At 54.6% G+C, this 23,601-nt stretch overlaps 1 protein-coding gene across 1 annotated transcript; it reads right to left on the bottom strand.

Moving 5' to 3' along the window:
- Positions 1-4,518: 4,518 nt before the first annotated feature.
- Positions 4,519-21,883, bottom strand: TNS4 (tensin 4; the record flags this gene model as incomplete). The annotated part of the gene is made up of 12 exons (XM_080679331.1): positions 4,519-4,660; positions 5,171-5,197; positions 5,448-5,516; positions 5,980-6,148; positions 6,980-7,060; positions 8,395-8,472; positions 8,567-8,659; positions 10,044-10,169; positions 10,464-10,550; positions 13,160-13,584; positions 14,377-14,800; positions 21,445-21,883. The coding sequence occupies 12 exons, from the start codon at positions 21,881-21,883 to the stop codon at positions 4,519-4,521; spliced, it is 2,160 nt and encodes a 719-aa protein (XP_080535457.1).
- Between the last annotated feature and the right edge of the window lie 1,718 nt (positions 21,884-23,601).

The raw sequence follows: 23,601 nt of genomic DNA, 5'->3' as shown, positions 1-23,601 counted from the left end.
AAACCGGTTAGGGCAGCTCTTGGCATTTTAATTATGATGTGTCTTGGTGTGGTCCTTTTTGGGTTCTTCTTGTTTGGGACTCTCTGTGCTTCCTGGACTTGTAAGTCTATTTCTTTCACCAGGTAGGGGAAGTTTTCAGTCATTATTTCTTCAAATAGGTTTTCTATATCTTGCTCTCTCTCTTCTTCTGGCACCCCCATAATTCGGATGTTGGTACGCTTGAAGTTGTCCCAGTGGTTCCTTCCACTATTTTCATATTTTTGGATTCTTTTTTTCTTTTTGCTCTTCTGGTTGGATGTTTTTTGCTTTCTCATATTTCAAATCATTGATTTGATTCTCAGAATCCTCTACTCTACTGTTGAATCCCTGTATATTCTTTATTTTAGTCAGTGTATGCTTACTTTTTAACTGGTCCTTTTCCATTTTTTTTGGAGGTTTCTAGAAGATTTTTGAGTAACCTTATAACCATTGTTTTGAACTCTATATCCAGTAGTTTGCTTTCTTCTATTTCTTTCATTTGTGACATGTTTCTTTGTTTCCGCATTTTGGCTGCTTCCCTGTGTTTTTTTCTATGTATTGGATAGAGCTGCTATGTCTCCTTGAGTTGGTAGAGTGGCCTTGTGTAGTAGGTGTTCTATAGGGCCCAGTGGCTCAGCCTCCCCAGTCACCTGATCTGGGAGCTCTAGGTTCACCCCTTTGTGGGCTGTGAGCACAGTCTTGTTGTAGTTGAGACTTGATTGCTGTTAGTGTCACTGGGAGGGATTGACCTCCAGGCCAATTGGCTGTGAGGACCAGCTGTGGCTACAGTGGGAGAACTGCTGTGCAGGAGACACTCCTATGGAGCAGGATTTGCTTCAGTGGGGCTTTGGTGCTCACTGAGTCTGCCCCTTGAGTGTGTTGCTTATGAATGTCTAGAGTTGTAATCTGGTATGGTCTGACACTGACCACTGGGTACACTGGCTCTTGGGTCTCCAGGGAGGTGCAAAGTCAGCCACTGCCTGGGGCCACCTAGCGGGAGCTACAGAGATATCTGCAGACTCCTCCTCTTTGTATCAGGTTTGGAAGTGCCCAGATGAGGCCCAGCTATGAAGCAAGGCAGGCTGGTGCTGGTGCCAGGTCTTGGGCCATTTATTGATAGGTTTGGGGCTCCCTGACCCAGCTGCAGCTTGTTTGAGAGATTTAACCCTGAGCAAGAAAAGGCCATTCATATGCAAAAGTTGCTGCACGCAGCTTGGGTGGGGTTGTAAATTGGATGAGGTGGGGGTCTTAGGGAATCACCATGGTGGAGCAAACAGAAATGGCTGCCAGTCAGCCCTGCAACTGGGGAGATCCCAGCATAGGAACAATGATCCCTCCGAGCACCTCTGTTTGGGAGAAAGCTGCCCTGGAGTTCCTGCCCTGATGCCAGACAATCCAGTTCCTTCTCATATGTGTCTGTGTTCCCCAGCGCCTCGCCCTGGTGCTGGAGCTCAGAGGAAGCAGGACCTTGTAAGTTCAGTTCGTGGTGCAGCCTTTTAAGAGGAACAGCTGGGTCTCCAGCAGCCTCTGTGTCACTGAGCCTCAATCCGCATTGGTTTTTACAGCTCATAGTTCTTACTGCCTGTAGGGACTTCTTTTCCCAGCTCTGGGACACTGGGCTGGGGGTCTGGTGTGGGGCTGGGACTCCTTGCTCTTCTGAGCGGCCTCCGCAGGGATGATTTCCCTCCCAATTAAAAAAGTGGCACACGTAGGTGCTGGACCAGCCTGTTCAGTGCCTCCGAGTCTCCTACCTGTCAGCGTGCTTTCTTCTTTACTTCTCTATTTGTAGGATTTCCATTCAGCCAGCTTTCCAGTGGTTCTGGATGATGGTGGTTCTGTATTTTAGTTGTAATTTTGATGTGGTTGTGGGAGGTGGCGAGTACCGGCATTTACCTACGCTGCCATCTTCCCGGGGCTCTCGATGAGGCAGCTCCTGCCTCTTCTGAATCCTTTCTCACCGACTCCTTTGGGTACCATGTACTTTAGCTCCACTAAACGTGACACCCTTTCATACCCGTGTGCTTCACACACAAGTTCATCTACCTGCTTGTCTGAGAATGCTGACACAGTAGAGTGGGCACAGATTTGGAATCCTCTTTCTCTGCCATTTCCTAGCCCAGTGGTCGGCAAACTCATTAGTCAACAGAGCCAAATATCAACAGTACAACGATTGAAATTTCTTTTGAGAGCCAAATTTTTTTAAACTTAAACTTCTTCTAACGCCACTTCTTCAAAATAGACTCGCCCAGGCCGTGGTATTTTGTGGAAGAGCCACACTCAAGGGGCCAAAGAGCCACATGTGGCTCGCGAGCCGCAGTTTGCCGACCACTGTCCTAGCCAGGTGAATGTGGGCAAGTTAACCCTAGGAATCTGTTTTCTACTCTGTAAAATGGAATTAAACATATATGATGTGTCTCACATTGTACTTAGTACACAGGACTCTTCCCCCCACCCAATAAAAGTTGATTTCTCTCCTTCTATGCATGCTCAACTCCTATTCATCCTTAAAGACCCAACTGAAATGTTGTCTACTTGGTAACATTGCCCTCGTTCTTTCCAAATGGTAAAGTCTGTTTTCCCTGTTTCTACCCTTCCTGCCCCGTGACACAGGGGAAATCCCAGCTCTGTCTTCTTGGCAGAGTGACAGGAAAGGGGTCACAAAGAACAGATGTGTTGGGCATGTGCGGGACACGACATGGTTTGAGTGATGGTTTATGAAGTGGATGCCAGTGGAGACTGTATTGCGGTGGTCAGGGGTATGGGAGGGAGTGTGGGCCAGGTGGTCTTCTCTAAAACACAGCTACCACCTGCCAACTCAGGCTCCTTTCTCTGTTCAGGTCTCCATCTCCGGGGGAACAGTCCTGAATGCCTCAGAACCAACTGTTGTGCAAAAACAGACACTTTATTTTCAGTGATGGGAGCTACACAGGCACCCATGGGTATATGGAGGGCTCTCTGCCAGCCCCCAGGCTTTGACCTTGAGAACTTGAGCCCTGTGACCTTGAGAACCTTTCTAGCATCCTGCGGTCTCCGGGGGTGGGGCAGTGCCCCACCACAGGCTGGGTGGGCTGGTCTCAGCCGGTTCTACCAGCCCAGGGCCGCTTCAGTCCAGTTTGGTTTCTTGGGTTGAAATCATAATCCCTCAGGCCCAACTTTGGCCAAAGATAATGATGCTCTGGCAAGGTCCACAGATGGGAGGGGGCAGGTACTTGTTCCTCATAGAGCAAAAGTGGGCTTCTCTGAGCCTCCCTTTCCATCCTCATGGCGTGGTTTCCTTAGAACCCCAGGCCTGCTAGAAAAACTATCCTAGCTTCTGGAGAATTCGGTGGGAGGGGGGTTGGGATTGGGGTGGGAAAGACCGCCCAGTTTCTCCAAGCCTCTTGGAGTGGCTGCCTGTTTGCATTCCTGACTCTCTGCTGCCTCTTTGTGGCTATAGGCCTAGTTGACGCTACACCACTATAGAGGGCGCCCGTGCGTGCATGCGTTGTGTGTGTGTGTGTGTGTGTGTGTGTGTGTGTGTGTGTGCGCGCGCGCGCATGTGTGCGTATGTGCGTGCGTGAGTGTGTGTGCGTGTGTGTGTGTGTGTGCGTGTGTGTGTGTGTGTGTGTGTGTTGGGAGGCAGGGGACTCAGAAAGAGTGGAGCTGACCCTTGTGTCTGCCTTGGAGAGCAGGGATCTCTCTGTGTCCACGACAGGTGGGGGTTTCACAAGCCACACTAGGGCAGCTGTGACACCAGTGAGAGGGCACTTGCTTACCAAAAATTAAAAGAAAAGTTGGGGCTTTGACATTCATTTGCCTTGGAGGGGATGAGACATCAAGAACCTGAGGAGGGCTGGGTCAGCTCTGCCCGCAGGGTAAGTTCTTCTTGCTAAGCTGCTCTAACAGCCATGGCCACTTGGCCTGAAGAATCCTGGGAACAGCTGCCCAACAAGCCTTTAGGGAAATGGGGAAAGGAACAGTTATGGAGGGAAAGAGAGTCAGTCCATCCCTCCTTTGGCCCTGAATCCTTGCATCCATCTGCTCCCAGCCCAGCCCTGGCCAGGGCCCCTTGGTCCGACCCAGCACCTGCTGTTTGCCATGAAACAGGGCCACGGATCTCTAACCCAGGCTGCTGTGTCGGTAGCATCCAGGCGGATGGAGTCAGGTGTCCTCAGAGGTTGTTTTCACGGGGGGGGGGGGGGGCCCTCAGATGAGGGTATGCTTCAGAATCACAGGGAGCTTGTTTGGGTCCCCCCCAAAATCTGAGAAGAACAGCTGACCCTGTCTATTGGCCTCCTTTCATGGAGGAGGAAACTGAGGCCTGGGTGGTGGTGGTGGGGGGTCTGGATGAAGGTCACCGATGAAGGTTATAGTGGTTTTAAGGGTTTCGACGTGGTATCATTCTCCTTCAGTTCGATGCATTGGTCCATCAGTGTGGCTACGGCCGCTTGTTCAGGGGGTGGAGGGGATTTCTGAGCAATTCCCTTGGGATATCTGGGAGCACGTGCAGAAAGAGCCCCCCTACATCCTTTCTGTGTCCTGCAGCAGAGCACCCACCAGGCTGATGACCCGTGAGGCCGGCTGGACCGTGTCATACTCCGCGAAGAGGTGGCACATGTTCTCCTGTGCGTTGGTCTGGCTCTTGGCCACAAACCCGAAGATCCTGGTGGGGAAGGGCAGCCTGAGTGAGGGGGGGCTCCAGGGGGGCACCAGGCAGGGAGGGGGGGACTCGGCCCACAGTGCTCCACCCCACCCCTTCCCTAGCCAAGTGGCCCGGCACCTCACTACAATGGGAGCTCTCTGGGAGGGGGTGGGCGGGTCACCCCTGCCAGACTGGGAGATCCATGCGTTCAAAATCTGGGTTTTCCTCGTTTTGAAATGGGGCTCCTGGGCAGACAGGACCTGTGTGTTACCCAGCAGAGTGGGGAGAGCAAGGACATGCTTTGGCCACCAGACAGGGGCCTCCCTACAGATGAAGGGTCCCTGAAGTCAGAGCCGCGCCTCCCCCATCAGACTGGAGACTCCCTGAGGGCCAGGGCCTGTGCCACCCCCATCAAAACCATGGGCTCCTAAGGGAAGGCGGGGGGGGTTCCCCCCTTCTCTAATTCCCTCCCCATGTTGGGTTGGGGGCCCTGACTCAGGGAGACTGACGGAGCAGACAGGAAGGCCTTACCAGGAGGGCTTGCAGTACTTCTGCCACCTGTGGGAGGGAACGCGGACAGTAGTGAGTGCTGAGGCTCTGCTTCATGCCATGGACTCCAGCTGAGCAGGGGGAGAATGGCCAGCTGCGCCCCCACCCCCACCATCCCCCGCCTTCCCCTCCTTCTGTTGCTCCTGGCCCCTGCGGTTCACAGGCTCTGTCTGGGACCCCAATCTAGAGCCAGACAGGAGCTTCAGCGGGCACCTAGGCCCTGACCAGCCTGCTCCATTGGGTCCAACCTTGAACTTACTTCCGTTGCTCAGGGTCCATGCCACAGAAGCGGAGGGTGCTGAGGGGGTAATGGCGCCGGAAAAACACCCTGGGAGGAGGCAGGAGAGAAGCGGAACTGGTAAGAGCCCATCCCAGGGTGTTCTAGCCCCTTGCTGCTCCCCACCCACTTTGTCTGAGGATAGGAATTACGTCTTGGTCTGTAAATCCCTGAGCCCAGGGAAGGCAGGACCGCATCCCACTGGGTCCCAGTGGTCAGCCAGAGTGGCTGGCGGATGTTCTATCCGTGGGGACAGACGTAGTCGATGACCAATGAATGCTGGTTGATTCCATCTGCATCGGTCACAGTGAAAGGACACTTTGGTGGCAGGAGGTCATGGGAGGGAGGCTCAATGAAGGCAGAGGACTTGCCTGGAGTCACTCAGCATGTCATGGACCCCGCTGCGTCCCGGACACTGAACTCTGCCTTCCTCACTGATCCATAACCACCTTGGCCATCCCCTCCAGCTCACCCTGCCCAGCCCTGCCACCCCAGGGGAAGGGAAGTCCCTTACTTCCTCTGGACGTCGGTCAGGGTGATGCCCTGCTCCGTGACTTTGAAGTGGACCACAGTGGGCGTGGGGAGGACGTCCCTCTCCAAGATGGTTGCGATGGCCTTCTGCACAGCCAGGGCTCCGGTCAGGGTCTCCACACTCACAGAACTCAGGTACAGAACATGGCAGCCTGTGGGATGCAGATACTGCACTGGGGCCCTGCCAGGATCCATGGGATGGGCGAGGTCACCCAGGCCCTGGTCCTTCCTCTGCCCAGAGCCAGGGGACGGGGTGGCCTTCCTTCTTCAGAAATCCAGGAGGTCTCCTCTTTGAGCCACCAGGCAGAAGGACAGAGACTGTTTGGGTGACTGATTTGCGGCCAACCCCAGAGGACTCTGGGATCATTTGCTGCTTAGCACTGCCTTCCAGATTAGGGGGTGGGTAAGGGAGGGAATGTCGCCCTGTGTATAGGGACGTCCAGGCAAACCTTCCTTCTGCCCTGGCCCATGGCTGGTGCTGCTTCCTCCCCCACCTGCCATTGGAGCCCTGTTTCATTGTTGAGAGAAGCAAGAGAAGACAAGAATGGGGAGGGGACCATTGTGCTCAGGGGCACAGAGTAGGAGCTGTCACTCAGACCAGTGCTGATCTGTGATTGGCCCCTGGATGTGAGGAGGCGGGACCTTCCCCTGTGGAAACCCCAGGACCCCACAGAGGATGGCAGACCCAGCAACAACCTCCAGAGTGGCACTGTAGAGACCCCAGAACGTGTGCATGTGCCCAAGAGTGTGGAGGATGGGGTGTCAGCCTTGCCAACCCCCTCCTCTCGGGCCCCTCTCTTCCCCTTGGCCCACTCCCTGCAGCCTCTGATCTCCTGGTTTACAGAGAGGGGAAGGAATGTGACACCTTGTTAAAGATGAAGAAATACAGCTGTGATGGGAAACACGTGTGGACATGCGTGTGCGTGCGTGCAGGGCTGGGAGGCGCCCTCCGGGGGTACAGCCAAGCCTGGAGCCTCCCACACACCACTTACCCGCAGATCTCTTCAGGCAGGAGGCCCTGCTGTCTGTGGCAGGGTCTGAGGCTCCGTCTCCACCTCCCAATTCTGAGCCAAAGTAAAGGAACAGGCCCCGAGGGGCCGCGGGTGGAGTGAATGGACCCCTCTCAGAAGAACAGGCCTCATTAATCCCTTTGAACATACTCTCCACCCCCACCCACGCCTCCAGGAAGTGACTGGATGAGAAACCAGGTGTGATTACCGTAATCAGGCAAACGGGAGCTACTTTGGGCTCCCCAGCCTGTGCCCAGCTTGCAAGCCCTTTGATCCTCCTTCCCCTCCTCACTCCTCACTCCTCCCTGGACAGCTGCAGTGACCCGGTCCTCAGAGGCCCCCAAAGGCCCCCGACCCGCTCACTTCTTTAAGGTCCACACCAACCCTAGGCCTTTCTTTGCTGAAAGTAGGGAGACTGTCGCCCTCACTCCACCAGAGGCTCCCCCTTTCTTGCTTCCTCTCCCAGAAGCCCCCTTGCTGCTCCCCCTGCACATCCGAGAGGAGATGGCCCGCTCCATCTGGGGGTGCAGCTGGGCTCTAAACTCTGGAGGGGGCTTCCTGATCTGGGCGTGACTCTGACTCTGTGTGCCTCTGAGTGAGTTACTTAACGCCTACCACCCGGTTTTCTTATCTGTGAAACGGGGATAGCAGCAACATCTACTGCACAGGGTTGCAGTGAGCTGTGAATGAATGAGGGAGTGCTCAGTAAATGATAGACTTGGGTCCTAGACGGTTTGGCTCAGTGGATAGAGCGTCGGCCTGCGGACTGAAAGGTCCCAGGTTCGATTCAAGTCAAGGACATGTACCTTGGTTGCGGGCACATCCCCAGTAGGGGGCGTGCAGGAGGCAGCTGATGGATGTTTCTCTCTCATCGATGTTTCTAACTCTCTATCCCTCTCCCTTCCTCTCTGTAAAAAATCGATAAAATATATATTTAAAAAAAAATAAATGCTAGACTTGGAAGAAAAAAAACAAAAAACAAATCTCCCCAAACCAGCTGATGTGTGCTCCTTTCATCCTCTCAAAGAAAGCTACTATTTCTCACACATCCACTCGGTGCCCGGCATCATGCTAAGAGCGTGGCCAGAATGATCTCCTGTTATCCTTACACCAGTCCGATAAGTAGGTATGATGACGGCTGTCCCCGTTTCATAGATGAGAAAACTGAGGCTCAGAGAGAGAAACATTCTCACATCCTCACAGCCGGGAAGTGGAAATGTTGACGGGCCGTGGAGCATGCACCGTAAACTGTGACACTAACGTAATCCGAACGGTGCATGCTCCACGGCCCGTCCACATAGAAGGAGAGACGTGGCCCCCAGGAGCCTTTCTAGTGAGAACAAACGGAGCCGGTGCCCTGACGTTGCCTCCGTGGGGCCCAGACCCACCTTTGTGCGGGATGGTGAGTTTGCAGGGCAGGGCCAGGGGCATGATGGAATGCTGGCACACAAAGGCAGAGAGGCTCCCTGCGAGGAAACAGGCAGCCCTGCGTGAGAAGGCCTCTCCCGCCACCCTCCCGGCCCAGGATGGCCGGCCCCACCCAGCGGCCTGCGGGCTCACCAAAGTAGGGCTCCTCGTCTGCTCCTTTGAGGTGCACCCCTTTGGCGGAAGACTCGATGAGGAAGTGGCGGATAAGGTCACTGCTGTCCTCTCCTGGACAAAGAGAGAAGAGAGCGTACAGGTGGGTGAGAGACCAGAGCCCGGTGTTAGCCCTCCTGACCCGCCTCCTCCGGGCCCACCCGGAGGTTAACTGGCCATCCTCCGGCCTCTGGGATCCCATCTCTGAGGCCTCCCGCGAAGGAGGTGCCAAGCCTTCTGCTCAGGGCCTTCCGCATCCAGTACTGGCCCCTTCAGCAGGCCTTTCTCTAGGTCTGAAGAGCTCTCAGGGATGCTTTCCGATGACTGGTTAGGTCAGTGGTCGGCAAACCGCGGCTTGCAAGCCACATGCGGCTCTTTGGCCCCTTGAGTGTGGCTCTTCCACAAAATACCACGGCCTGGGTGAGTCTGTTTTGAAGAAGTGGCCTTAGAAGAAGTTTAAGTTTAAAAAACTTGGCTCTCCAAAGAAATTTCAATCGTTGTCCTGTTGATATTTGGCTCTGTGGACTAATGAGTTTGCCGGCCACTGGGGTAGGTCAAATCTCTTCGGCCTGGGTTCTCTCTCCCCATCCTCGCTCCCTCCCAGGCCCTATTATTCTCCACCAGATGGTCCCTGCCCAGCCCAGCTGGCCTGGGAGGCTGAGCAATGGCCCCTGCTGGGACTAGAACCCACCCCGCCCCCTGGCCTCCTCTCTCTGGCTCCTGGGCAAGGCTTCCTTGATAACCAACACCACCCGGGGGGCACTTACTTAGGTAGTCGGAGAGACACAGGGTGGAGAAATCCCAGTTGGGTTTTCATCCTTAGTTTTTCACTCTATCACTTACTTGTTCTGGGGGGGCGGGTGTCACCCACTAACTCTTGGTGCCTCAGTTACCTCATCTGTTTGCTCCCCCATCAGTCTGGAGACTCCCTGAGGGCCAGGGCTGCGATCATGGGGTTCAGGGAGGGGCTGCCACCCATGTACCTCACACTGTAATGGCCTGTTAGTAATCTCCTTCCCCAGGGCGGTACCCTGGTGCCTTCCACAGTGCCTGGGGCGGGTGGGTGCCCGTCGATGTGTGTTGCGCGTGTGAGACCATGGGACAGTCGGCCATAGGCTGTCACACACACGTTTTACATTAGGTCCCCTCGTGATAAATCCGGTCTGGGAGGAGGTGGGTTCCCAGGGGAGAGCAGCCGGGAGAGGGCCTGGATCTCCCTCCTCCTCTTCCCGCCATGAGATGAGGGGGAGGTGGAGGCAGCTCAGGTGGCTGTGAAAGGAGCTGCTAGAGCCTTGGGCGCTGGAGGGCAGCTGGGAGGACCAAGGCAGACCCTCCTCCAGGAGTCACTGTGGGCCTGGCCCGAGGACGCCTGGCAAGCTAGCAGCCGAGCTGGGACTAGAACCCACCACACCCCCTTGCCTCGGAGAGGCCTTGAGTGAGGACAGAGACGGGTGCATACCTGATCGGTTCTGGGCAGGTGCGGGGGCCTCCTGCACCTTCAAGGCAAGGCCGAAGGAGCCTCGGAATGAAGAACTGTCCCTCACCACGAAAGCGCCCGGCTCCTCCTTCCTCAGCAGCTCGATTGCTGGAACAATTCTTGGGTCAGAGACAGTTCCCGCCCCACGTGCACAGCCCCTGTCCCCCAGCCCCAGAGGGTCATCAGGCAGCAGATGTGACAGGATCACCTTTTGTTCCCAGGAAGTCCCTTCTATTGTCTAACCTCCGCCATTGCTGCTGCAGTTCCTATTGCCTCAGGTCATGAGGTCTGCAGGACACTGCCCTTCCCTGGACCTGCCACTGGCCATCCCCTCTTCTGGCCCAACCCAGGGCCCCAACCTGATTCCCGAGCCTCGTCCCCTGAAACACTGTTTCCCTTTACCTTGCTCTCGGGTGATGCTTGGCTTAAACCAGTACTTAGAGGTGTCCATCACAAATTTCATGGTGGGCTGCATGTCCCTGGCGGGACCTGGAGAGAAACAGAGCAGGGGAACCCTGTAGGCTGGACAGAGGGGAGCTGAGAGACCCGCCCATTGGCCCCATTCAACCCACCCTCTCCTACCCCAGCCCCATGGTATCTCCAACTGCTTAACGAGGCAGAATCCAACAGAAGAATTTCAGGGCTTGGTGCAGCTGGGATTTAGGAGTCTTCCCTTTATCCTTGGTATCAAAAGCAAATAGATAAAAATCTCAATTTAATGAGCAATAGTTTCTCACATCTAGTGTTGCCTGCTGGGGACTGACATAAGGGATAAATAAGTGAATCTGAGATGCAACATTTGTTTGGTTTCACACTGTCTTCCCCCTTACTCACCCTACAGCTTGCTTAGGGACATACTCAGTTTGGGAAAGGAAAGGATAGGAAAGGAGAAGAAAAGGAAAACAGCAGGTCTGGGCAGACGAGCGTGTGCTCAGAAGCCAGGAGGTGGATTCCTGACTCTGATTTGGGACACATGTTTCGCTCCTAAAGCCCAGAGGGGGCTGAGTGAACCCCAACACCTCTGAGGCCCGGCCTGCGTGGCTCAGTGGTTGAGTGGCAACCTATGAACTAGGAGGTTACAGTTTGATTCCTGGTCAGGGCACGTGCCCAGGTTGCGGGGTCGATTCCCCAGTGTGGGGTGTGCAAAAGGCAGCTGATCAATGATTCTCTCTCATCATTGATGTTTCTATCTCTCTCTCTCCCTGTTCCTTCCTCTTTGAAATAAATATACTAAAAAAACACACCCCAAAACAAACAAAAACCCCCCCTCGGAGTGTCTTTTATGCTCCAATAGCCTATGAAGTTACAATGGATTTTGTTGTGAGAATATTGCAGAATCTGATAAGATCCCAGGGTATAATTAGTGATATCCTGGGGCATCACCAAACCGGGACCGGACTATCCACGTTGAGCACATGTGCTCTTTGAGATGCCAAGATGCCCATTTTCCGAGTCCCGAGGGCAGAGAGCCGTGGTTCTTAGGTTCAGCATCTTGAAAAGGTGTGTTGTGGCCAGTTGAGTGTAACTCACAAAAACTGTACTAAAATCTGCAAATGATTTGTCCTAGGAAAATGGTCAGAGCAGATTCAAGGGCATATGTGCCGCGTAATTTGCTTGCACTGACATGGCTTTGTGAGTGGGGCTGAGCAGCCCACGAGTCCGCATTCCTCACCCCCCCCTCGCCCCCTCCCTCCTGCCAGGAGTCACCTTGACACCCATCCTGTGGCCGAGGGAGGGCTGAGAAGCAAGCCCTGGGAAGGTGATGGCTGAGTGAGGAGGGACAGTGTCCCCAGGGCTGGGCAAGGGGCTCTGTTCACGGGAGAGGAGCCCCCGGGGAGCTAAGGCTCAGCCTGTGTTTACTGCTTTGGGTTCTGGTTGGTTTTGCTCTCTTGGACGCCTGCAGTCACAGACTCCGGGAAGCAGGGTGTTTGCTGGTTTGTGGTTTTCGCTGTCTGAACGGAATGCATTGTCTCCGTTACCCTGTCCCCCCCTCGGTCTGCTCTGCTCGTCACCCACCAACGTCAGCGTTACGACTGACTGACTCTCCCCTGCTTTCTCACGAGTTAGTCATGGAGCCTGCTGCTTCCCTATCCGGAGGGTCTCCTGGCTCTGTCCCCTCTCCTCCACCCCCTGCCCCGCCCTGGTTCAGGCTCCGTTTCAACTTGTCTGGATCACTTCATCCTAAAAGCCCAAACAGAACCAAATAGAAACTGCTCTCCCTGCCCAGGCCAGGCCCGTAATTCATCTGCCACGCAGCTGCCAGCGTGATCCATTGACCCGAGCCTCTGACCCCACCTCTCTCCTGTTCGAGACCCTCCGATGGTCTCCCGTAGCCTAAAGGGTAAAATCTACTCTTTAGGCCTGGCCAGCGTGGCTCAGTGGTTGAGCATCGACCTATGACCCAGGAGGTCATGGTTCAATTCCTGGTCAGGGCACATGTCCAGATTTCAAGCTCAGTCCCCAATGTGGGGCGTGCAGGAGGCAGCTGATCCATGATGCTCTCTCATCGTTGATGTTTCCATGTGTCTCTCCCTCACCCTTCCTCTCTGAAATCAATAAAAATATATTTTTAAAAAAATCTGCTCTTAAGCTTGGTGTTCAATGCCTTTTGCAATCTGGCCCCAAATTACTCTCAATGGCCTCACCCTGCACCCCAAACCCCAGTCATTTCCTCAACGTGCCATGTGCTCCACACCTTCCTGACTGCAGACTCCGTTCCCTCTGCTGGGGACCCCCTTCCTCTCCTGCTCTGGCCACGGGCTTGTGATCTGCTTTCCAGATCTGGAGAAGATTTCACTTCCTCTGCGGAGCCTTCCCAGTTCCCCAGGCTAAAGGGATCACTCCTCCCCTCTGTGTCCCCATAAGACTTAGAACATTTCTTCCCCCCCCCCCCCCCGTGTTTATCCTACTCTATAGTTATCCTTGATTTTGGCCTCTCTTTCTAGATTGTTTTCATCCCTAGGTCCCCACCACTGGGCACAGTGCTGGGCACACAGTAGGTACTCAATCATTGTGTTGACTGGCTAGTGCAGTAACTACTGGTGCTTGTCTGGGTCCCCCAAACCTTATAGTGCTTGAGGCATCGGCTTACTACGTACCATGTGGGGATGCGGTGGGAGAGGCCTCTGGCAGGGTCTGGCTGTGGCTCCTGGTGGCTGGACAAGGGTTGCTGGCAGAAGTAGCCCCAGGTCGCACAAAGTCCTGGGGTCCTGGGGTCCGAAGGGGTGGGGAAGACCCTGGTTCTGGGCAGCCGTTGATCAGCACGATGGGTATGTCCACCATGGAGTTGGCGATGGATGGGGGGCAGCTGCTGGCATGCTCCTTGGCCAGTGGCGGGGAACAGGCTGCTCTGGGCTGGCTTCTGCTTGGGGTGGTATTGCTGGGGACCTGGTTGTCACTGGCTCTCGTGCACAGGGACACTGGGCCAAGGCTGTGGAGGCTGGAGGAAGAGCTGGCGGGGCTTTCCAAGGACCTAGACGATGACTGAGGGCTGGAGATGCCGGAGCGGAGGAGGGACTGGCTGCTGCAGGGGGAGAGAGCACCAGATGGGCAGAGTGTTAGGGTAGGGAGGTGGATACTCGGGGGCCAGAGCCAGGCCCTATCATTTAGTGACCTGGGTGTCTATGGCTTTGGTCAAATCAAATACTATAGACTCCACTCCCCACAGCCCAGAGCAAAAGGCATGCCTACCCGGTCCCCAAGGGGTGCTGAAAGATACAGAAATGTCCCTGCACTGTAGTCTTTGGTCACTTAAAGTAGCCAAGTGCGCTGACCCACCACAGGTCGTGTGGGCTGGAGGGGTCCCCTCTGCTTTCCCAGTGAGGCAGGTCTGACTGAGTTGTCACACCAGCCTCTGCATCATCCCATCACCCCTGAGAGGCCTGCACACAGGCTGGACCTGGATCGGACCATGTCCACGCTAATGCAGGGGGAATCCCCAGCTGGAGAAGGGGAGGAGGCCAGCTCTGCATCCAGCCAGACCTCTCCCTGAGCTTAGAGGCCGGTGCCAGTGGGCATGGCTGTGGGATCCCAGTCTCCTCGCCAGGGACTGCCTTGGCCCAGTGGCTTTGGAATCGGTGTCGGGGGCAGAGGTCCTGGGCAGGATGGGGGTGTGTGCAGCTCTGCTGTGGGGCCTGCAGAGAACTGGGTGGTGATGGCATAGAAGAGAAAAGCTACTTTTATTTGTGGTGCATGCCCAGATTTTGCTGACAGAGCAGGCTACCTCTCTATGATGAGTGTGTGTGTGTGTGTGTGTGTGTGTGTGTGTGTGTGTGTTGTGGAGGCAACATCAGAAGTTATAGTGGGAGTGGCCTACCTTCCAAATACGTAGCTGACATCAGTCCCTGGGCGGGCCGACACCACAGAGACCCCGTTGCCTCCCCGTGTGGCTGGGCCTCCCAGGCCCTTCTCCAAGCCTGGAGAAGCCATCAGCGGGGAGCCAAAGCCATGGGGGCCTGAGGCCTGGCTCCTCGTGCAAGGGATGGAGATGCTGGGAGAGGGTGGGGGATGAGAGGACAGAGCCCCCGACGGGGGAGGAGGGCGCTGGTGCCCAATGCCTTGGCTCCCAGAGAAGATGAGGCTTTCACTGCTGCTTCGAGTCTCTCGGGGGATGTCTCTGGAAAGGAGGAGGCCACCACTGCGTGGGGAGCCGAAAGGCGGGGTGACAGATGGGCTGGAGCAGCGCTGGGGACCCTCGTGGCACCTTGATCTGGTGGAGGTCACCTCGATGTACTTTATATCTTTGGGGAGAGAAGCAGAGCGTTGGTGAAACCCGGGAGCCTGGACTCACAGGACAGGAATGCTGGGAGGGTCCTGAAGACCGTCTGGTCCCCCCTCTTTATTTTTTATATATTTTTATTGATATTTTACAGAGAGGAAGGGAGAGGGATAGAGAGCTAGAAACATCGATGAGAGAGAAACATCGATCAGCTGCCTCCTGCACACCTCCCACTGAGGATGTGCCTGCAACCAAGGTACATGCCCTTGACCAGAATCGAACCTGGGACCCTTCAGTCTTCAGGCCGACACTCTATCCACTGAACCAAACCGGTTTCGGCTGGTCCCCCCTCTTTTATGTCGACGAGGAAACAGGGTCAGAGAGGAGGCACTCATTGGACTCAGAATTAGCATCCGGCTCCATCTCAGGGCCCAGGGCCAACGTCACCCTCTTTGTGGCATCTTCCCCTGGGTGGGGAGATGCAGTAGAAGAAGCAGGCCTCGCTGTCACACAGACCTGGGGCTCTGCCGCTTGCTATCTGAGAGAGCTTGGCCAACGACTCCACCTAGAGAGGCTCAGTTTCCACACCTGGAAAATGGGGTGGCTATGCCAAGCCCCTGATGTTACAGTGAGGGTGAAATGAGAGGAATGTAGGGGGCCCAGCACCGCGCCTGGCACACAGTAAGCCCTTTTAAACGGACCCATAGGAAGCCTTTGTGTATGCCCCACACTCTAGGCTAAAATGACCGCTTACCAGAGTGTGCCAGTCACATTCAGCGATGCCTCTCTTCCTCAGGGTGTGTGAAAGCTGTTTCTATGTCTGTACCTACAGCGAAGGCTCGGTTGCACCCTAGGGCCACCCAGTGAGCATTTAAAGTCCTAATGCCCAGGCTCCACCCCGCACCGATGGGACCAGCATCTCCCGGGTGGGCTCAGGCCTCAGGTTGTTTGTTTCGTTCCCCAGGTGATTCCATGGAGCATCATCACTATATTCCCAGCCAGCAGCACACTACCCCTGGGAGCAGGTCTGATGAACAGAATCTCAGGCTCCACCCCAGGCCTACTGGACCTGAATCTGCAATTTTAGCCAGAATCCAGGGGTCTGAGTCCACCTGAGAGTCTGGGAACTTTGCTTCGGAGCAGGAGCTCGCTGAGGGCAGGGGTTGCGGCATTGCTGAGTGTGGAGCTCCACAGCCGGGGCCCTGCTGGCAGCTGGGGCACAGTGATTGGTTAGCACTTGGCCCAGGCTGCTGACTCACTGCAAAGCTCTCTCCACTCCCCAGTGGGGGCACCCAGGACCCTTGTCCCCCAGACCATGTTCCTCCCTGAAGTAGGGTGCCCTGTGGTTCTCCCCACGGTGAAGGATGGACACCCAGCAAGGGTGGTGGAAGGTGGGGTTCCCCAGCCGCTTGTTTCTGGAGGGCTGTCCTGCCCCTGCCTTCCCAGGTTGGAAACTGGGACAGAGTCAGCGGGAAACTGCACCCTCAGCTCCTGTCTTCCGGCCTCCCACCCACTTGGGTTCTGGCACACGCACCTCGCGGGCTGCGACTATGGAGTCCCTGCCTGCCCCAGCCCGCTCTGGGGCAGGGCTTCTGGCTCTGCTCACCGTTACTGCCTCTGTCTGAGCCTGCTTGGGCCAGGGCTGGGGTGCAGGATTGCATCAGGTGAGGGGCTGGCAGGCTGACCTGGGCTTGCTGTTCCAGGGGTGGAGGTACAGGCCTGGCTTTGTCATCAGACAAACCTGGGTGTGAGTCCTGGCTTTGCCACTTTCCCGCCAAGAGGCATTGGGTAACTTTCCTAACCACTCGGAACCTCAGTTTCCTCATCTGCAAAGTGGGGATCTAAAACCAGCCTCCCCTGGCTGTGGTGAGGATAAAACACAGGGATGGATGGAGCCTGGGGTCTGGCCCATGGTGGGCTTCTGGGAACATCTGCTCCCTGCCAGCTTTTGGGGGCAGATGGCTCATACTCTCTGGCTAAGGTGTGGGTCCCACGGTGGAGGGCAATAGGAGGATATCTGGCACAGTGTGCTGTGGGCTCTGAAAGAAATGAGGTCTTGGAATGGGGTGGATTCTTCTGGAAGGTTGGCAAGCACAACTTGTATTTTTATAGGACTTTATAGTGTTTACACCCACAATCCTTTCAAGCTTCACAACAGCCGTTATGCCCAATGTCAGAAGATACTGCTTTTAAAGAGGAGCAAACCGAGGCTCAGAGAGGTGTGGGAGTGGCGCTAACATTTATGGCACCATTTTTAGTAAAGGCGGGTATTTATTCGGTGCTTTGTGCCAGCACTATTACCTGTATTAGTTTATTCCGCCCTCACGATAACTCTATTGCGGTAGGAAATATTATTAATTCCATATAACAGATGAGAAATCGAGGCTCAGAAAGGGTGAGTGAGTTATCCAATGCCACACAGCCAGGGAGTAGAGGAACCCTCCTTCCTGCTCCTTTGCTCTGATTGGGGGCCTTTTCCGGGAGGAGGGGTTCCTTGGGACCCTTTCCCAAGGCCTTGCCCTGTGAGAAGGTGCTTGGTTGTTTTTTTGGGGGGCCTGTTGGTCTGGGGAAGCTGTGGGCCCCTTCCTTATGGGGTCCCCCCAAACACTTACGGAAGGCCTTGCTGGAGGGTGGAGCAAGCAGCGGGGAGAGGGCAGGAGGAGCCTGGAGCCTGAGTCACCTCCTGCTGCTGCCCTGAGGTGGATGTGGCTAGGCGAGGTGGCTGCCCGCACCCATCACCTGGTGCAGTCACTGTTTACAGCCCACGGGGCAAGTCTGAGCAGTGCTCAGTGGATACACGGGGGTGGGGTGGGGGGGGGGTGGGGGGGTCACGTGGTTGGGGAGGGGAGAGACAATTATTAGACACTTTCCACTTGGGATTGGCAAACAGCCTTGCTTGGCAGAAATTGCTGGAAAATGAAATGTGGGGGCCTGTTGCAAAGGTTGGGAGGGGTGGCAGAGAGGATAAAGAAAGGAATAGATATGGTGGTGGCTTCTAGGAGCCACATCCTCTGTGGGATGGGAACCTGTCCCTCCGCCCCCCGCTCCCCCCAGGGTAAGCCCGAAGGAAGGTAAGCAAGAGGCTGGGGCAGGGAAGCTGGGGGAGGTTTGGAGCACTGGGGAGATGGGGCCTCAGAAGAGGCCCCCCCGTGCCTCCAAAGGGATTTATTCTGGGCAGCCCTGGAGGGTGGGAAACTAGCTCCAAGGAAGAGAGAAAGGCAAGGACATGACCTTGAAGCCCAGAAGCCTGGGCTTTTAGGCCTGACCTATACCATCACTAGCAGTGTGACCGTGGGCCATTGCTTCCCCTCAGTGTTCTCAGCTGTAAAATGAGGTTATCACTCTTTCCTTTGCAGGGTAGATGCTGGGATCATGCATTACCAAAACCTTCTGCATACACAGGGGTGGGCAAAAATAGCTTTATAGTTGTTTGTATGGAAAACAATACAATAATTCTATATAATAAAGAGCTAATATGCTAATTAGACTGAACAGCAGAACGACCGTCCGGACATCCTTCCAGACGACTGTCCGGAAGACCTTCCGGACGAAGCCGGGGCTGTGAGGGCTGAGCCCCTTGCATGAATTTCGTGCATCAGGCCTCTAGTTAATAAATAATAATACAAGAGTAAACTGTGTTTCACATACTTATAACTGTAACCCTACTTTTGCCCCAGCCTGTATTTAGGGGAGGGATCACCAATGTTTAATTTTAATTTTTTAAACATATTTTTATTTTTTCAGTGAGGAAGGGAGAGAGAGAGAGAGAGAGCGAGAGAGAGAGAGAGAGAGAGAGAGAGAGAGAGAGAGAGAGAGAGAAACATCAATGATGAGAGAGAACCATTGATCGGCTGCCTCCTGCACACCCCACTCTGGGGATCCAGCCCACAACCTGGGCATGTGCCCTGACCTATACCGTGACCTCCTAGTTCATAGGTTGATGCTCAACCACTGATCCATGCCGGCCAGGCCCAACGTTTAATTTTCAATTTTGCCAAATTAGGAAAGAGAAACAGTGAACATCTGCTGGCATTGCAGTTTTAGAACATTTTCCCCTTCAATACCCCGAAAGTTGGAAGGATGAGCGCAGAGGAAAGGGGGTCCTCTACGTGGCATCCATGTGGCCGTACGAAACTCACCCTGGTGCCCAGAACTAGTACCCTGCCCTGGGCCGGGGGGAGCTGGCTCTGTCCCCAGTAGTGGAGGTGTGAGGGGAAGGATTTGGGAGGTCAAGATGCAGGAGGAAGTGCAGCTCAACAGTGATCGCACAGCGGAACCTTCTAACAGGGAGCTGACCAGGCTGGGCCGAATCAGGAGGTAGTGAGCGTCCAGACATGGCAGGTATCCAAGCGTCCAGACATGGCAGGTGGGAGGAGAGGATTTAAAAACCAAAATGCCATCAGAAGGGGCTGGGGCAGAGCTAGGCAGCCTGACCACTGCTGCCTTCCTAGTGCCTGAGTCATGTGGACACATCCTCAGAATGGCAGGCCGTGCCCAGGGCATCAGAGAATATAGATTACTCACTGCCCATCGCCTCGTGGAGGAAGAGCCTGGTTGTCATCACCCGCACCCACATGCATGTGGCTGCTCCCCAGAGACTTGTCTCACCCGCACTGGCCTTGAGTGTGTGGAACCCCTGCCTTGGGGCATGAACATGGAAGGCCAGGGCTTGCTCCTGCCAATAGCAATTAGGCCCAAACCACCTTCCTGCAGGGGCATGTCCAGAACTGGCCTTAGGAAGCAGGAAGACTCCTGGGGGCTGGAGGCAGTTCTTTTAAGAGGCCTGGCAGGCAATGCTCGGTGGGAGGAACAGAAGGCGGGTCAGGAACCCGGGCGCCAGAGGACCTGGGTGCTGGGCTCCCTTTCACCCCAGAGCCTGAACCTGCCCTGGGGCTGGTGCTAAGTGCAACCCTGGTGTTTAATGAAGCAACCACCATTTATAATGACTCACAGTGTGCGGGGATTTGCGATAAACACCCAACCAGTGTTCTTTCTTTTAATCCCTGCAACACCCTTTGAGGTAAGAACTCATTTATGTTTTACAGATGAGGAATCGGAGACACGAAGAAGGGGAGTAAACAGCTTGTGTAAGGTTCGCCCGGCCCCAGGGAGTAGGTTAGATTGGCGCCTTACTCAAGTCTATCAGCCTCGGTTTTCTCATCTGTAAAATGAGACTAAAACGGTCATCTCCTGGGGGTCAATGGGAGGATGAAAGGTTCTACTATCAAACGCTCAGAACAGTGCTTGGAGAGAGTAAGTGCTCAAGGAGTAGAAATTCTCATGGATCCTCTCTCTAACCCTAACCACACCTCTTGACCCATGTTGATTGTTTAAATCCCTGGAAGCCTCAGTCTTCCAGCCTGTCCAATGGGGCTGCTGCTCCTTGACCTTCATTTTCAGAGGATACTGAAAAGTCTGTTTGGGTAAACTGGAGCCAGATGCAGGGATTTCTAGATGCCCGAGGTTCAGTGGTGTACTGGAGGTGGCTTGTACCAGCTCAGGGGAGCTGGTTGTTAAATTTTCAGGATGTTGTCCAGCTGGTTGCTAAACTCAGGCATTATTAAAAATTAAAGAATATAAAGTTACGCCCTAACCGGTTTGGCTCAGTGGATAGAGCGTCGGCCTGCGGACTGAAGGGTGCCTGGTTCGATTCCGGTCAAGGGCATGTACCTTGGTTGCGGGCACATCCCCAGTAGGGGGTGTGCAGGAGGCAGCTGATCGATGTTTCTCTCTCATCGATGTTTCTAACTCTCTATCCCTCTCCCTTCCTCTCTGTAAAAAAATCAATAAAATATATATATATTTAAAAAGTATATAAAGTTACAATGAAACAACTTATATTAAAAACAGAAGTGATAAATACTCCAAATTCATCACATCCCAGTGATTTCACTATTTTTTTTTACTATTATCCATACTCTTGAGGTTATTTACATCTGTTGTATTGGTCAGGTATAAATACTGTACCACACAGTGGCCTGCTACTGTGTATCTCTTTCTAATGCCACATTCAGTGACATCAGGTTGGTAGCCTGAAACTGGGAGTGGAAGAATTTACACCGTGGAAACTGGTACAAGCTTCCTATCATGGCTCTCCCCCACCCCACCAGGAAGCCGGCTGTTAAACATTTACTAGCACCCTACTGCTTAAACACAACAGGGTTACCACCCTAACTAGACTGAAATCTGTGGCTCTCCAACCCTACTCCTTCCAGCCTGGGCCTCCCCAGAGGAATACTTCCCTGAACAGGGACAGGGATTCAAACGGAAATCCTACAAAACATGTAAGGGGCCCAGGTTAGGCCCCAAGGAGAGACACCGTAGAGTAGCAAGGTTCAGACACCCCACATTCATCACGCCCGTATTTATAATGCATGGAGTTGTAGGAAAAAAAGTATTATTAGCTTATTTACATTCTCTGAAAAATCCCACAAAACAGGTATCCATCACTCTCCAAACTCAGGAGCCAGAAGAAGTGGAGCGTGAGGGACACTTGTACTTTTCCCTTTGGTATGGCAGAGAAGGCAGAGGAGTTTAGTAAGTAGTTAAGGCTGCATGTCATCTCCCCACAGGACAGGGCCTGCTGCTCTGAGTCTACAGAAAGTTCCTTCTTCACCAGGTCTGGTCCCCAAGCCCCCCTCCTGGCACTGTGGCCCCGGTCCTTACCCAAGGCTTCAGGCTCTTCTTTCTTTCTCTGCGAGGTAGTGCTCTGAGCGGGCTCTCCCCACGGGCCACCGGCCCCTGTGGGGAGCAGCTGGAAGGTGGGGTCCAGTTCCAGAATCATCTGGTTGAGGCTCTCCAGGGAGAAGCCGATGTAGGAGTCCAGGTCCTCCAGGGCCCCTGCGGGCTGCTCACCAGGGGCCCGCAGGAGGCAGCTGGCTTTGGCTCCAGCCTGTGGGGCCGGCGGGAGCCTGGTGGGGGGCTCCTTGCAGGGCATTGAGGCCATCAGGGCCTGGGCTCCCCAGCCTTCTGTGGTGTAGTAAGGACACTGGGGCGGCAGGTTGGGGCTGGGTGCGGGGTGCAGGACCCTCCTGGGTTCCTCGCAGGGAGGCAAGCGGACGGCGTGGCCTCCTGCCAGCAGGGGACTGGGCATCACCTGTGACATGGTGGGGGCAGCGACCCGGCGGGGCAGCTCTGGCTTCTCACCAGCCTCACTTAGGTCCCAGGGGTGTCACTTGCCAACCAGGAGCTCCCAGGACCTGAAAGAAGCCAGGGTGGCAGCTGAGTGACTTTTGCAGATGGAGCCCATGCCTTCTCCCTCCAAAACAGAGGCATATCGGTTCATTCCTTTCATGGATGCTGGGGCCCCACTGCCTGGGTGTGCATCCTGGCTCCACCACTTCCTGGCCGTATAACACTGGGCAGGTTAATTCACTTCTCCGCGCCTCAGATTCCTTATCTACGAAACGAGTTAATATTTGTAACATGCGTAGAATAGTGCCTGGCACGTACCAAGCGTTATGCGAGTTATTGTTAAATAAAATAACGTCAACAGAAGTTTATTAAATATCCTCTATGCCCCAGCCTCATTTGTTAAATAAATACTAGCTGATGTTTACTGAGCAATTTCTGTGTGCACAGGCACTGCTGTTTACACACACAGTCTTTTAAAATCCCCATAACAACCCTCTGAGGTAACACGGTAATTACACCATGGTACAATGGGAGAATGGAAACACGGAGAGGGAAGTAACTTGCCCAGGGGTGCGTGGCCAACAAGTGTCAGGGCAGGACTGGACCCCAGGCTGCCTGATGTCCGGGCGCCTGCCTTTAGCTGCTACTTCCCAGGGGCCAGTGTGTGAAACCAAGTGAGCAGGGGAGCAATCATAAGCCGTGTCACCAGGGAGGAGGGAAAGCAGAGGGGACTCAGTAGGCACTGGTAGGGAGGTCAGGGAGGACTTCCTGGAGGAAGAAACGTGTAAAGGGAGGCAAGAAGAAAAAGCAGGAGCTAGCTGGCCAGGTAGGTGGGGATGAGGCAGGTGTTTTCAGAAGCCTGACAGACGGGGGGTGGGGGGGAGATCAGGAGGCATTCTTGAGCACCCGGGAAACAGGGAACTCCTAGGGTAGACGGAGGGAAAGATGGGGTGGGGGTGGGTGGGGGGCCAGGCTGGCCAGACCCTGCAGAGCCTTGCAAGCTGGGGTCCATAGTGGTGTCTCAACCCTGAGGGCAAGGGCGAGCGACAGAACCGTTTTGAGCTGGGGAGTGACATCATCAGATGATACTCACTCCCTGGGGGCCCATCCAGGAAAGAGATGTCTCAACTTCCTCAGTTCCCTTACAGTGGAAAGTTCTTCCTTTTGTCTAACCTTGATACCACCTTCAGTACTTTCCTACAGGTGGGGCTGGGTAGGAGGCAAGAGGTTCTAGGACTGAGGCTGCCACGAAAACGGTAAGCAGCTGGGACACGCTGGTCACACTACCACTGCATGCCCCGAGCCTCACCACTTGCCCCCCGATACTCCTCAACTCTGCTTCTCCCTTTTTCCAAGACGCTGTCATCACATCCTGCTTTAGAGTCGGACCCCCCAGTGCTGGAAAAGGTAGAGGCCAGCCTGGGCAAATGAAAGGAGCGCGGATTCTGGAGCCTGAAGATTCAGATTCGATTCCCAGCTCACACCGTTCCTTAATGAAGGTGTAATCTGACCCTTAGTTTCTTCATCTGTGAGATGGGCAGAATTCCTGCCCTGCACCCACCTCCCGGCCCCCGCCAGAGAGCGACACGGAACCAATGAGGAAAGCAGTTGGATAACGCTAAATACTACTTAGAAATGAGGGCTTGTCTAGAGTATAACAACTTCACAAGAAAAAAATAATAATAGCTC

Source organism: Plecotus auritus (genome assembly GCF_963455305.1).
Source record: "Plecotus auritus genome assembly, chromosome: 7".
In the NCBI taxonomy this organism is placed as follows: Eukaryota; Metazoa; Chordata; class Mammalia; order Chiroptera; family Vespertilionidae; genus Plecotus; species Plecotus auritus.
The sequence above is the reverse complement of the archived record's forward strand: the minus strand, read 5'-3'. Positions and strand labels throughout refer to the sequence as shown.